The sequence below is a fragment of the Halyomorpha halys genome, unplaced genomic scaffold, assembly GCF_000696795.3.
Source record: "Halyomorpha halys isolate HHAL.00 unplaced genomic scaffold, Hhal_1.1 Scaffold1515.1, whole genome shotgun sequence".
NCBI lineage: Eukaryota > Metazoa > Arthropoda > Insecta > Hemiptera > Pentatomidae > Halyomorpha > Halyomorpha halys.
This window is the reverse complement of record NW_027116577.1, coordinates 85648-101173: the sequence shown is the minus strand read 5'-3', so window position 1 is coordinate 101173 and position 15526 is coordinate 85648. Positions and strand designations below refer to the sequence as shown.

The following is a 15526-nucleotide window of genomic DNA, read 5'->3' as shown; positions in this document are numbered from 1 at the left end:
ATTATGGGATACTGTGGGGCAGAAGGTCATGGATTTATGACGAAGGGTATATGTGATTTAGTGGGATTTATTGGAATTAATTTTAATCTTCTAGTTTTGAAATAGATTTTTATATTTTAAATTCTTTCAAATTATTGACGAAGGGAGGGGGGGGGGCAGGACACCTTTCATTGTAACTGGCCATTGAGGAGAAACAGGCATCGTTTGGAAACAATGAGCGGAATTTGTGTAAAATATATATATATAAACATAAAATTGTAATCCGTATACACTCTTTTTGATTTTCGTGAAATATATTTTCATATATGTGGATTGGATTACAAACAATTATTTTTTAGAGGATTCTATTTTATGCGTTAACATTGTTTGTCAAAGATTAAACTCAAAAAACATACCTATTTTTATCTGGCTATTCTTTGAGTAATTTATCTGTTTATTCTGAAATAAAGTATTTCCTTAATAGTTTTGTTCCTGGTTGATTACATGTTATGTTGATTTTCAAAAGCGAACGCTGTAATGTTTTGATCTGAAGAGAAGAGACGCAAATCTGACTCATCCTGTCTGCAGACTGGACACATTCTTCTGCTGGACTGCTCTCTCGTTGTCTCTTTTTAGAGATTAGATCTCTTTCCTCTTGTGTTGCATATATTTTGAATTTTGTAATTATTAAATATAATAATAGTGCGCGCATCTGACAACTTTCACTTACAAGAAGATAAAATTAATCTTTTTTTTTTCTATCGGGCAATATCCTTAAAGAAACTCTAAAATTGTATGTCTTTATTAGTGATGACAAGTAACAAAGAATAATGATAAATTCCTCAAACGTTATAATTCATATCTTCGGTTCTAATTTATTTACAGAGGTCGTATTTGTACCATATCGTGAAGTCGATATCTATTCCCTGGTTTCGTGTTGATTGGTGGAGTCGCCTCGAAATTAACGTAATTTTCGAGAAAAATTAATGAATAAAAAAGAATTATTATTAAATTATCTTCTTAAAAATGAATCAGTTACATAATATAATCGTATTTAAATCTACGAGTATTTTTGTGTTACATAACATGGTGGATTTTCCCCTGCAATTTGGAAAAATCATGTGAAAAATAGGAAAAAATATTTGTAAGGTATTTAGTTGGTATTACTTTAAAAAAAAATATCATGAAAATCTAAGATATTGAGGTTGAGGTTTTAGATGGTTTCATTGGTATTTCATTGAGTCCTACAATAAATGAGGTTTTACAGGATTTGAATGTTATTAACCCAAAAAGTGTTAAGCTGGATCTTCCAATCCAAGACTTAACTTATGAACAAATGAAGAACAAAAATGCATACCTTTTGCGTAATCTTTTGACTTTTGCCGACTATTATATTCATTTTACATTTTTTAAAATGAACACAAAAAAGATAGGCGAAATGAAGGAAAAGGCAATTTCCAGCATGATAAATATTCATAGAAAAGGTCCTATATAACCTATAAATTCAACCTTTGTTCTTGAATATTTATCAGAAACTTGTTAATTTAATTAACTAAACATATAATATCTTTGTTAATGTAAATTATTTCTAAGTTAAATAAAAAATAAACCGCTAAAGTTAAATAACAATGTTGCAAATAATGTATTTATACTAAACCGATATGATTTCAAAATAAATAAACAGTTCTAAAACAATGCTAACTGAACACAAACATGGGAATGTAACACAAGTTCCCTTTGATTTGTGCCAAAAACCAACACTCAATAGGGGTCGGCCATAAATTGAAGCCAACTTGTACCAGCTAATCCATATACTCATCTACACGCTTGTGCATTGTTAATTTGCTTTAGTTTGGAAAACTTTAGAGATAACCTGATAGAAATTGTATCTGGTTCTGTAATATTAAATGCTACTTAGCATTCTTTTATTTTTGTTTCTGTTAGTTACTTTCGACTTGTTTTGGATACAGTGTGCGTACTCTACGATGTATTTTTAACATTAGTGGACTTTTAGGACATCTGTAATATATTTTCTGATGCAATTTTAAGTAAGATAATGATATATCTTCAAAATCATTAGTAATGTAATAAACTCCTTTATAACTAAAAAAAAAAATTGTAATAATTTGAGTTTACACGGCGTCAAGACCTTTTTCTTGGAACCATCTTGTTAATTACTTGTTACTGTTACAACTACTGACAGTTGCAGTTTAAGTTCCAGGTTAACTGAGAGCTATGAAGGTGAGTGTTAAGCTGTCACCTTAACAACCTCGATTCCGGCCTGGGTAGATTGACTTTTATTTTTCAGGAGCCTTAGTAAATGTAAATTCGACATTTCCACACTGGTATAAATAGAGGGAGGGTGTGAACTAATAGGATAACCTTTCCTTCTCTTCTGTATGTCAGAAATGGGGAAACAAAAAAAAAGTTCCAGGTTATCATTAATATTTTCTCTGTCAGTATCATAAAAACTTTCTGGGATACTTTATTTATCAAAATTTGTTCAGGGCTATTATACAATCACTCACAAGTTTTGTCCCAGTAAATTTAAATATTTTTATCAATAAGTATGTTATACATAGGATGTTTTTACCGATCCAGAAAAATTAATAACAGGCAGAATTTAAAAATAACTTCTCAGAAAATGAGACGACTTGGGAATCAGCCATTACCCTCCAAGTTGGAGAGACCATCATCTTCTTGACCAGGAAATGGAAGCAATCACGGACAGATTGCCCTAGCGGACCTCATCTCCATCTTGCTAGTCCATCAGGATCGGACCGTTCAAAACAATTATTACACAATTGAGTATAAGGTAATGCTGGGAAGGCACTTTATCCAATGATAACACGCTCCGAATCTCTTAGCTCTCTGGGAGACCGGTGAAATGAGAGAAGCAGTTTATTCTTTTTTCAATATATACCATGAATTTTGTTACTTTTGGTTTTCGGATGAGACATCATTTGTAGTACCACTGATCTGTAGTACGATACTTTAAAAATAATTGACAGAATTTAAAGATGGTATGAAAAGGAATGTGAAGGAGGGTGGATCAGTGGATACTGTGTTTCTAATTTCAAAGACACGGGTCCGAATCCGGCTGTGGGAAATATTTTATTCTGTTACTGTAATCGCTCGTCAACCCTGTGGGTTCGGGAGCCCTCCGAGATCTACCTAGTTTCATAAAGGGTTTTCTGAATTGGGGAAAAATCTTTCTGTCGAGCGTAATTCTGATCAAATTACCTCCTTGCACGACCGTTGATCTTCCTTACAAAGTACTGCACTCTTGATCCTTCCTTTAGGATAAGGGTTTTAGCGGTACAGATTTTCATGACTAGGAGTAATTTTTCATAATCATTAAACAACATAAAACTAAGAAAATAAACATGTTTAATGAAACTCTTATTGTTATTATATTACAAAAATGTGTAAAGAAAAGTGAGAATCAATCCGAGTATTTAAATATCCCTAAAACAATATTTACAATTAATAATTACAAAAATCCGGATGTAATGACAAATATGATATATATGATATACAATGAAATCCAATAATTACATAGACCCAAGAATTCACGGACTTGTCAAATAAGGAAAACAGTTAAAACCTATAATTAACAACAAAGATGTTCTGACAAATAGTATATCATAATATATTAAACATTAAATTATTTAAATAAAATGCCTTGATATAGTTGATATAATAAATGAAATCAAAATTGACAAATATATCATTAGGAAAAAAAATAATAATAATAATAATAGTTTTGGTGTAGAGAATTTATCCATGAATATAAAAAATAATGAAACCAAAGCTCTATATTATAAAAAAAAATTAATATTAATAATAAGATATATTATTTAGAAATTATAAAACACAGCATGATTAAAAATAATTTATAATTTTATGATAATGATTACAAACAGCTTACTGGCTTAGTAGTGGGAGGCATACTTTGGGTAACACTTAATAGAGAAAAAAAAAACTAAAGAATTTTTTGATGATTTTTTATTAATGAATTCAAATGATTTTTAAAAAAATATCCGTGAGCATTTATTTGCAATTAATATTAGATAAAAAAAAAATAAATTACAGAATTTTTTGATGATTTATTATTATTGCATTTAAACGATAATCATATAAAATTATTTATTTGTAATATACAGCAAATGGAAAAATAACATTTATAGTTGAAAATTCATTACTAATCATAAAACACATAGGTGATTTATAAGTTATAGATAAAGGTTTTAAATACATATTGTTTTTGGAATTGTAGAATTCAGCTAACAAAGAAGTAAGATTCACAATAGAAAAATCAATTTAGAATAAATTAAAATATTTATATATACATATAATAATTTATAAGAAAAATATTAATAAATAACAAAATGGTCGAAACAACAAAACAGTATTGATACAATACTTGATCATCACTGCAATCTTCAGAACTTTCAAATTTACAATATAAAAAATCTGTTATACTAATTAAGTTTATAGAAAGAATGTAAAGCAGTTGTTCAAAGTGATAAAAATATATGGTTGAATTTAAAAGATTTTTAATGGAATGTAAATTAAATAATTCAATGTACAATTTCTTTTCTGGATAAAGAGTATGTTGGAGGACATCATCACCTCTCCTGGCCAGGCTTAAGGTAGCAGTAGGGTGTTCGTCCGGTGATGTCTTCGCTATCCTGGTCAGCACCAGCGTCTATCAGGAGCTTGCACACGCTCATGAAGCCAGCATCTGCAGCGCAATGTAGCGGTGTCCAGCGGATCTTGGAAAGTGCATTGACATTGGCTTTAGATTCGAGGAGAAGTTTTACAGCCTCGATGCAGCCCTCCCTGGCCGCGAGGTGGAGTGCGGTCCAGTGATTTTTGCCAGTTCCTGCTTCGACGTCGCCACCATTCCGTATTAATATTCCAGCCGCTATCCGTTTGTTCTTGAGGGCTGCTTGGTGGAGAGCGGTGTAACCCATTGAGGTCCTGGCATTGACATCCGCGCCACCGTCCAGCAGCACCTTGACCGTCCCGTTGTTGCCCTTCCTTGCCGCAATGTGTAAGGGTCGCCAACCGCTCTGGGTCTGCGAGTCGACCAGCTTAGGCTCGCTGTCGAGCAACACCTTGACGACCGCAAGGCTCCCCACATTGGCCGCAGAATGGATCGGTGCCCAATCCAAACTGCAGGTTCGGATGTCAGTATTGGCGTCGTTATCTAGCAGCATTTGTGTGATTGAATGGTGATTCTTGATCGCAGAGTGATGAAGAGCAGTAAATCCTTTCAACGTCTCGCAGTTTACATCTGCGCCATAGTCGATGAGCAGCTTGGCAATATCCTCTAGGCCTTTCCAGACTGCTCCGTGAAGCGGCGTCCATCCCTTCCTGTTGATGAGGTGGACCTGATCAGGATTGAATCGAACCAGCTCTTTCACTGCAGAATAGCTGTTGTTGTAGACAGCGCTGTGGATGGGTGCTCTTTCCCCTCGCCAGGTGCGTTCCTCTGGGTTGTGACCTTTCTCCAGAAGGTCTCGCACCAGTCGGGCGTTGTCCATGTAGGCTGCTTCATGGAGTGCTGTGTAATCACCATCCTCTGAGCCCGTGTCGCTTTCATATTCCATTCTGAAACATCCAAATCAAATTTCAGATCTAAACAAACTATACAATATATTTGCTTATTTTTTAAATAAACCTTTTTTTTAAATTTTAAATAATAAAGAAAGGTGCAAAATAGGGGCCATCCGTAAAATTTATGATTTGGGATACCAACTTTCAAACATTTTATCTCATCAAAGCAATGACTTGTTCATTGAATTTTTTCTTCAAATGGGTTATGTTGTCGAAAAACAAGTATTCAGAAGAGAAAATCATAGAATAGCGATTACTTGGTTGAGTTAGAATAGTTGAACATCACATCACAAATTTGGTTCGATTATAAATAGCCAAACTATCTTAATATAACATTTCCTTCAAATGCATTTTATTTGTGCCTTCAAATGTCGTCAGTGTGTAGTTATTCAAAATTTAAATATTTAAAATGCAGCGTTGTTAACACGGCTGTATTTTTTTGAATGATTAACTTTTTTAAGATAAAATTAGAAAACATGTTGAAAATTGAATTGTTATCAAAACATGTAATTGATAGCTGGGTTAAAGGTTACTATTCCAAAGGATCTTTGCTGTATTGCCATAATTTCTTTCTTCTTATCATAACCTGATAACCTAATCCAAATTTTGATCGAACCACCTAAATATGAAATCTGCCGTTGCAGTTGAAAGCAAAAAAGAATTATACAAAATCAATCAAAAAATTAAATGACAAAAATAAAAGTTAGCGTGGGTGGCTATTAAAAGATTTAGCCATCTTCTTTATTTTCTCCCTAAAAATCGACTTACCGGTTGTCAATAGTCTTTGATTTTTCGATTCTACGTTTTTTAACCATTTTCTTGAAAATGACTAATGATTTTGACTAAAACAATTATATTCATGCACAATGAAATGATTTTCAATTTTGGTTTGGTTTTATCCTCATCGAAATACTCTAACTGAGCTTAAATGCTGAAATTTCGAAATATCTTTCTCTAAAGTACCTTTAATTTTATTAATTATTGCTTTCTTAGTGTTAGTAGAAAGTAAAAGTAGATAAATATTAGGTATTAAAAGATTTTCCCATAATGAAAACCAGAAAAATAATATATATCCGTGATATATTGTTGAAAAGCCAACGAAATCAGGAAAAAAATAATATATAATACAAAAAACGCACAAATAAACCGAATTTATAAACAAATGCTTTCATGGTAATTATGACAATAGCCAGTTTTTATTTTTACTTGCTGATATATTAAAGGAGTAATTCAATTAAAAATGCGGTGGTAATTGATAAGGAAGCTGAGCTAATTATTTGTCATTCAAAATTAATTAACAAAATGGAACGATAAAAATTCTCATAATTAATTAGTTATTCACTATTTTGAATAACGATAAAAAATTATTCACTATTGAGCCTGGAATTCAGGTATGGAGCGCTACTCACTGTTCAGGCCAAGATGAAGGACTGCACTGACCCGGAGCAGGGCTGCACTGCGGCGGCTGTAACTGGTTACTGGTTGTAACAGATGCACTGCCTGTTACTGCATGTAACAGTTACAATGATTTGATTAAGTAATCCTTAGTCAAAGCTTAGCAAAAATTGTAGTTGTCAATAAAACTATGGATGCAATTTTTTCTTATTAATGTGGTCTAAATATGGATAAAAATTTGTATCATCTTACAATCTTAATATCATAGAATATTAAGTTTGAAAAAAATGAAATCTTACATTATAGAAAAGGTTATAGAAGGCAATGTCAAAAACTACTGACCTTAATGTGAATAATTTTATTTAATTTTTTCATCTATTAATTATTCTTGTCAAACATAATGGTTATACCTTATTCAAATTTGTATTCTATTCACTACGACTTTATACACTGTACTGTTGCGCTTGGCCCTTCATATAGCCGAACAACAAGCTTTTACGCGCCTTGGTAAGTCTTGAGATCGAAATTCTGCTTGCACAAACAAATCTAAAGTCTGCATGAGTTGTGAATAACGCGTCGTAGAAACGAGGTCTAACAGATGGCCATTTCGGGAAAAACATATAGAATACTAAAATCTATATAATTTACTCCAGATTATTTCAGAACATATTGGCGTTTTGAAAAATGTGTGGTTTCCATGTAATTGGAAACAAACCGGAGATTAATTGTTTATATATATATTTCTTATTATTATTATTTTTTTTTTTTGGTCGATCTTTTTGGCGCCCGAACCAGCCTTCACGACGCCTGTACATATTGTGCTACTGCTTTCCAGTTAGCTGCAAGTAGCTCTTTCGCATCTTTGTTGATTCTGTCTATCCATCTGGTTGTTTGCCTCTCACGTGGTCTGTTGCCAACTATACTGGCATTCATCAGTAGTGTAGAGGCGACCTGATGGATTGCTTCCAGCCACATGTACCGCCCATGGTAAACCCCTCCTTGCCTTCATGTCATGAGACATTGACTGACTAATCTCTCCAAGCAGTTTACTGTTGATTCTTCTCTTCCATGTGTTAAGATTCTGATCTTAGATCACTCCTGTAATTGTGCTTTCCGTTCAAATCTCGCGAGTCTTCTTTCTGAGGTACCTGTTATAGTCCTGGTCTCGTAGTTGTATATCAGAGCTGGCTTAATCGTACACCCTAAGTTTCATATTTTTAGAGATTTTTCGGGATTTCAGTATTATTGACAATATTTTTACTGTCATAACAAATTGATATTGCTCGCTCTCAAGGGTAATGGCTAATCCACACGTTTGCCATTCGTTGCAATTACAAAATATAAACCAAAACAGAAACCTCATATATAGATACTCAACGGGTAAGCCTACTTATACCAGCTTATCCAAATATCCCATCTACACCCTTGCCCATACGCGAATTTGTCTAAGTTTGGCAAACATGAATAAATTTAGACAAGCCAATGAAAATAGTCCATTCAGCTACTCAAATGTTCAGTTGTTTGGCAAGTGTGTAGCAGCAACATCAAATATGAAAACTTCCTAATAGCGGTTCAGATAAATACCCTCTATAACTGGATTGGCTGATATCAATAGCTAAAGCGGAATAACAGTTGAAAATATTACATATTTCTAATTAACAATAAATAAATTAACTTTAGTTTTATAACTAGAGAAATTCCAGCTTATTTGCATGTCGACCTTTTTTCCCCAGCCCCTTACGACTACCTGCAGGCTGGTACTCTGACCTACCCACAAAGAGTGAGGGTGTCAATATCTATTTCGTGGCACCATCACGAAATAATTATTTACTGATCCATAAAAATCGTATCCACACCGGGGGCTCTGAAACCTGATTTTATTTTTAAGCCATAAATTAATAATAATAAAGGCTTGGCGAACCCGAAGGTTCGATGCTGATACTACCAATCAATTTTCTTTCTAGACAAAAGGCGCGAGCTTAAAAATTTCAAAATTAAAAAATAAGCATTTCCCGCCACTAACCTTACTTTTATTTCTTCATCAATATCGTTTTTTCTAATGACTATAGACCCCAAAATACTTAAACCACCTCTCTAGCTGCTCTTATTTATTCCCTCCTATATCTGCATATCAGAAAATGTAGCCATCTCTGCTGATAACTACATATTTTGTAATAGTTAAGCATAGTATTTTTTTTTCACATATAGAACTTCGAAGCCTAAGGTAATTCATGTGAATGGACACAAGAGATATTTTTTATTAAATTTCTTTTATTAGGATTATACTTATATTGAAAAGTAAATATTTAATTTCGAATGCCTATTTTTTTTCCAATAACCAAGATTCATTACTAAAAAAATATATATGTTTAAGTTCAATTTGATTTGTTGTCCTCGTATACACAATTTATACATGTATAGATTACATTTGAGTTTCCAGACTGTTAAAACAGGATTTGTCCATGCCGAGACCTTGTTTGAGAATACTAACCTTGAACCTCTCTCGGTCGCATAGTAACACAGATCTAAAGCTCTAAGTTCAAGTAAAAACTTGCGAAAAACTAAAAAATATACCTTAATCCTTCGAAAAGTTCCACAAATAGTTTTTAAAATATCGCAGTAACAGAAAACCCTCACGATTTATTAGTATATAGCATCTCAGTGGAACATGTTCCTTTTCCCAGGTCATAACCACTTGTAACTTATAGAAGAAAAAAAAAATTTAACAATATCAATCACATTAAACCAATTCTAAATTTTTATTGTTTAGGTTTATACAGCAGCTTTTAATCCTCAAGTAACTTATTAAATGTTTGAATTTTTAGAACATTAATACAAACAAAAAATAAAGGAAAAAAACCTATTTATTGACTTTTTTTTCATGTTTAGGGTTGTTTATTATGTTAATTAATTTACATTGTATAGTGGGAAACGGCTAAAACATTAATACAATGATGATTAAATATTTACCAATGAATGAAAATAAGAATTTAAAAAAAAAAAAATTATTCTATACTATTTTTTTGTTTTGTCCGAATATTATTTATCCATTCTTTAATGCCAACCTATACATAGTATATATTTTAAGACGATATTTTTTCCGAGTAAAAGTTTAATGTTTGGAAAATACTAATAGTTCTGATATAAACATTCTAATTTAAATTTAAACTAATTATAAGTTAAAAGGGAAAAACTTTTCAAGTTTACATACGCAATGAAATATAAATAAACAAAACAAATCAAAATTAAGAACTGATATACTTGTACATGATAAATAATGGTAATGAACGACGTATTTTAAGTTACTTTAGTAATCATGATAAATAAAAAAAGTAACGTAAAAAACACTTAAAAATATATTTTTATATTTAACTTTTTAAATATAAATAAGTCCTTAATTGGTGTTTCTAGATATTATAGGCTAAGGTTATAAAAAACACATTTTAACTAAAAACTAAGATATATCAGAATGATTTAAATTAAGAAATATTGATAATATTATTTTTATTTATTTCAAACAACTTTTGACGGAAAATAATTAATAATAAATAAATCCTTTAGAAAAATAGATGTATTAGTACATTCACCTCATTTTAAAAAAATTTTCAATCAGCGATAGTTTTCTTTGAACTGGCGTTTAACTATAAATAATTTTCGTTTACTTTGCAATTAGTGATATAATAATACTTTCATTTTAGTGTAATCTTATATATTCCTTATTAAATAAATATCAAATAGATGAAATAATCTCTTATGTTTATTTCTTGAAGATGTTTATTTTAATTTTTTATTTATTATTTAATAATTAATAACCTATATATTAAACAGCTTTTTATATGAATAAAAAACTTACTAATTCTTGTAATTTAAATATTAAAAAAAAAACTTACTTTGTTTACATTATAAAGAATCAGATTTTACATAACACATACGTCTGAGTATGTGGTATTCATAGCTCGTTATCGTTTTATAGATCATTTAGTCCATTAGATTTCTTTTTATTTAATAGGTTATGACATATATTGTGATATGAATCAAAATATTAAAAAAAAAGTAAATTTAATGTCTTTGTTTTGAGGTTGTCATGAAATGTATACATAAAAATACACGCAATATGCTTTAAACATTGATCTTACACAATTGATTTTGAAACTACGAGCATTTTTGGGATCCAAAACATGATGAAAAGCGGTCCTTTCCGAAATTTTTAAATATTTATATTTAAAAAATAAGTGATGTAAAAATTTTTTTAAAAAACAACTGTAATGTATATAGTTGATATTAATAATACACAAAACAAACATCGGAAGAATTAGACCGGATTTTCATGTAGTAAACAATAATAAATCAGCAGAATTGTATTTAAAACTACCAAATTCTGTCAAAATCAACTTTATTGGTTAATTTATAAGGTAGTTTCTCTATCACTCCATTTCAACTGATATCAAATTTACTAAATGTATTATAATGTGTAATTGTAAATTGCAATAAATAAATATTTAAAAAAATATTAGATATATTATATCAATTCATGAAAATCTTGTTTAAAAATAACACGCTAAAAATGTACCACTAAAAAGATAAAGTAGGGAATAGCCACTAATCATAACAGTAATAATGCCAAGTAACAATGAGCATTTTATAAAACGTGATTAAAATTTTTTTTAATATACGTTCTTTGTTTTTTATAACAATGAAACTTACTCAAGAGAATTTTTTTCTTAGTTAATTATTACCAAGCGAAAAATATTCAACACTTTTTTTATATGCTTATTTTATTTTATCCCCAACTCTGTAACAAAGTTTTACATTGTTTCTATTCAAAACTATAGTAATAAGGAAAAAATAATAAAATTGAATTAAAATATACCTACGAAAATTGACATACATACCTATTGTTTACAATATGAGAAATTCTATCTTGTACCAATAAAATTTAGTTTAAAAAGTTCAAAACATGTAAGTTAGCTCAGAAAGAGAAAAACGGGAAACTTTGTGCAATTATTAAATTTTAACATCTTTTCCCATAGATTGTGAACAGAATAAACATTTGTTCTAAACTAATTGCCGGTATAAGAATAATTGAGTTAGTATTATTTTATTTAGTTTCAAGGCATAAATTATTTGCTTTTTTCACGGTTCACAAATGCATTTTTAAATGAAATAATGATGTAGCAAAGGTGCAACAAAAGATGCAATGGTATAAAAATCCCACCTCTAGTGGTGAGAGCAAGTTACATGGTAGATTTAAATCAGAAAAAAACATTGAATAGACATTAGAAAACCCAATGTCATAATTCTGATAACAACCAGAACCTTCAGCAAAATTAAACAAGATGTAGAAAAGAGTATTTAAAATATTCTTCCAACGAATTGTTCGATAACGGTTTTGATTAACTGTAAATTACTTAAAATATGAAATTATATTAATATAGTAAATAAAATAGTATAGTAAATGTAATTCTATACCAATATAGTAAATAAATAATTATATTAATATAAAGTTTATTATTTAGAAAATATAAAAGCAAATAATATTCACATTGCCATCCCTAATATACAAATTATGCTAGTTTTACAATTCGTTCATAGTTTTTAAAAGAATGCATACGTCATTTTTGAATAATTTCTTAACTAAATTAGTTTAAATCTAAATATATGATATAATCCGATTTATTGCTACTAAATGGGCAATAAATTGATTACTTTTTATCCATAAAGCTGGTGTGGAAATAATGAATAAATGGATAATTGCTTCTAATATTATAAATAAATATGCTTAAACAATTTATTATAATCGTACTCACATCGGTCCCGGATCAGCCTTCAGACTGGACCCAATCGAACTAGCTCCTGCCAAGGCGACACTAGTGGTAGGAATTGAAACTAACTTTGGCGGGAATCTGCTTCCAAGGTTTCGGCGGTTGTTTTAAAATACCCTATCAATTGTTTTTTGTTTTTTTAAGACACTAAACGGCGTTATAGACCACGCGAATGTCATTTCTTCTCAGCTTTCCCCTCCTTTCCCATCTTCCCACCTCTTCTTCATTCTTTCAGACTGCACTCGTCTTTCTTCCTCGCTCCATACTCTCCCCCTTCTCAGCTCTTTGGCACTCATAAGGACCAATCAACTTTTATTATTTAATGTTATCCTTTCTGAAATTAAATAATAAAAATTGATTGGTCCTTATGAGTGCCAAAGAGGATAGAAGGGGGAGAGTATGGAGCGAGGAAGAAAGACGAGTGCAAAAAAAAAAAGTTTTTTTACATGTTGTATTCCTTATTTAATCCAATAATTAGATAAAATAATTTATCTTTCTTTGTACTCGTTTAGGTTTTTATTAAATGTTAGTATATAAAAATAAAGACTAACAAGTTTTTATTTAAATTTAATTGGGAGGGTACCCCCCTCCCGCCTAACGGTAGACCAACCAAATTTTATAACTGTAACTTACATTTATTCTGTAGATCCTATTATTGAGGAGGCCCCTCACCTCCGAATTTAAAATGGCTCCTTTTTAGAATGGATAGCTCATATATATTACATTAAATAAAACAGGTAACCTTAAAATACCAAAGGTAGTAAAAGGTAAGACACAACACGAATTACTTTTCTTTTTCACAGTAATGCACTACTAATTCTCTTTTTATTTCTGTTTTAGAGGGTTCGGAAAAAAAAAAAATCCTATTATTCTTTTCAATAGAGTGTAAGTAAGAAAACAAATGAATTTCAAGTCATTATCATAGCATTTTAATTTGTACTTCAATTCAGTGCCTCTTGAAAAGCAATGTTCGTAAACACTTTTTCCTCTAAATTGCATTGAATTTTTATCCCGCCTTTGCTTCTGCATTTCTACAGAGCCACATATAATTGTACACGAGTAAATATTGTTTCCTTCGATGTTAGACATAAACCTACATTTTCTAAACTCTGCCCTCGCGATTTATTTATTGCCTTAGGAAAGGCCAATCTTACAGGGAATTGCGTACGTGTTGGGTTCGTAAGTCACTCAGAGTGTCCAATGTGATCCTTGGAATGAATACAATTTCATCTTTCTTATCTCCTGATAAAATCCCACTCTACAGTATATTATTCTGAATATTTCTCACTATCAATCTTGTGCCTTTGCACAGCCCATCAGTAATGCATAGGTTTCTTAACTGCATGACAATATAATCTACTTTCAAGTTCGGTTAGCGGATAGCACTCCCAATGTTGTTAATTTATTAAAATAAAAAATAAAAGATAAATTAAAATAAATAAATAGGATTAATAAAAAATATGTAAAAAAAACTATGTTCTTAGAAATAAGAATTTTCGTAATTAAAATTTATCGTAAACTAGAATTGTGGTGTATTTTAACATAGATTCAAAGAATATTCCAGGTAAATCTGAATATTTTTCTGAAATTTTTTGAAATTTGGTCGGATGTAGTTATGATAATTTAAGTTTATTTTGGTAGGTAAGTCGATTTAATAATCCTTCCGTTTTTTTTCATTGCACTTAACTTTTGAATTTTTATTCAAAAGATTTTTTAAAAAATCAATTATTGAAATCTACAACAGTAATAACTAAAATAAACTACTAGTAAATATGATGAACAATGACATTGAACAATAACATGATACAGGCTTATGGAAGATCAACACATAGGTGTAACGCTAATTATATTTCTTGATGAGAATGGACATATTGTCAAACGCCTACGAGGATTATCAAGAATTGAATAAGTTGGTTCAAGGTGGCGAGGGATTTTATTATGGAAGGATTGATATCTGGTTTTATCCAAAATCGGTAACATATAGAACATTGATGTCATTATGGTTGATTTAATTTGTGAAAAAATTAGAAGAATAAAGGATTTGGGATTTAAATGATTAAAAACGAAAGCAATTCTATGGTCTTAGTGAAGCCCCAAATGCTCAACTCCGTAAGTCCACACAGGCCTATTGTTGTCATATAAATGAGTCTTTTGTTATTGATTGGAAGCCTAAACCGTTTGTCTAGTAAATTCCTTAAGTTGGATTGTGAATTGACGAACAGTTTTTAGCTTTTTAGTTTTGCATTCAGATTCCAAGCTATTTATTTCTACAGATGAAGTTCTAGGTAGGGATGGGATATCGAAAGAAAAATATCGATATCGGTATCGATATCGATATCGGATAGCAATATCGATATCGATATTATATCGGACCTAAAATATCGATATTTTAAAATATCGATATCGAAAATTTAACGAATTAAAGTAATAATAATTATAAAATGATACCATAGCATGATATTGGAAGACATTGGAAGACATATCATGTCATACCTTATCAAAATACATAAGAAATTCTTAATAACTATGAAAAAAAGCAACACCACGACAACCATATCATAAACATAAAAAATATTAACTAAAATATAATTGTTTTATTGAAGAAAATTTAAAAATAGAATATCGATATTTTATTTTGATAATTACATATTTATTTCAATATTTTCTATTGTTGTAATATCGATATGGTATATAAGAACAATATT

At 30.4% G+C, this 15526-nt stretch overlaps 2 protein-coding genes across 3 annotated transcripts in view; one reads left to right on the top strand and one right to left on the bottom strand.

Annotated features, from left to right (window-relative positions):
• The window catches only part of LOC136795079 (uncharacterized), a 197974-nt gene that overhangs the window by 173155 nt on the left and 9293 nt on the right, over nucleotides 1-15526 (top strand). The window lies entirely within an intron of this gene.
• Nucleotides 4162-12812, bottom strand: LOC106689892 (ankyrin repeat and protein kinase domain-containing protein 1). The gene is made up of 3 exons (XM_014435098.2): nucleotides 12807-12812; nucleotides 7014-7110; nucleotides 4162-5598 (listed from the first exon to the last, which is right to left on the bottom strand). Exon 3 carries the CDS (start codon nucleotides 5595-5597, stop codon nucleotides 4611-4613), a length of 987 nt encoding a protein of 328 aa, XP_014290584.1. The 5' UTR covers nucleotide 5598; nucleotides 7014-7110; nucleotides 12807-12812; the 3' UTR covers nucleotides 4162-4610.

Coding starts and splice junctions, on each gene's coding strand:
- LOC106689892 (XM_014435098.2), bottom strand. CDS start 5,597: ATGGAATATGAAAGCGACACGGGCTCAGAGGATGGTGATTACACAGCA.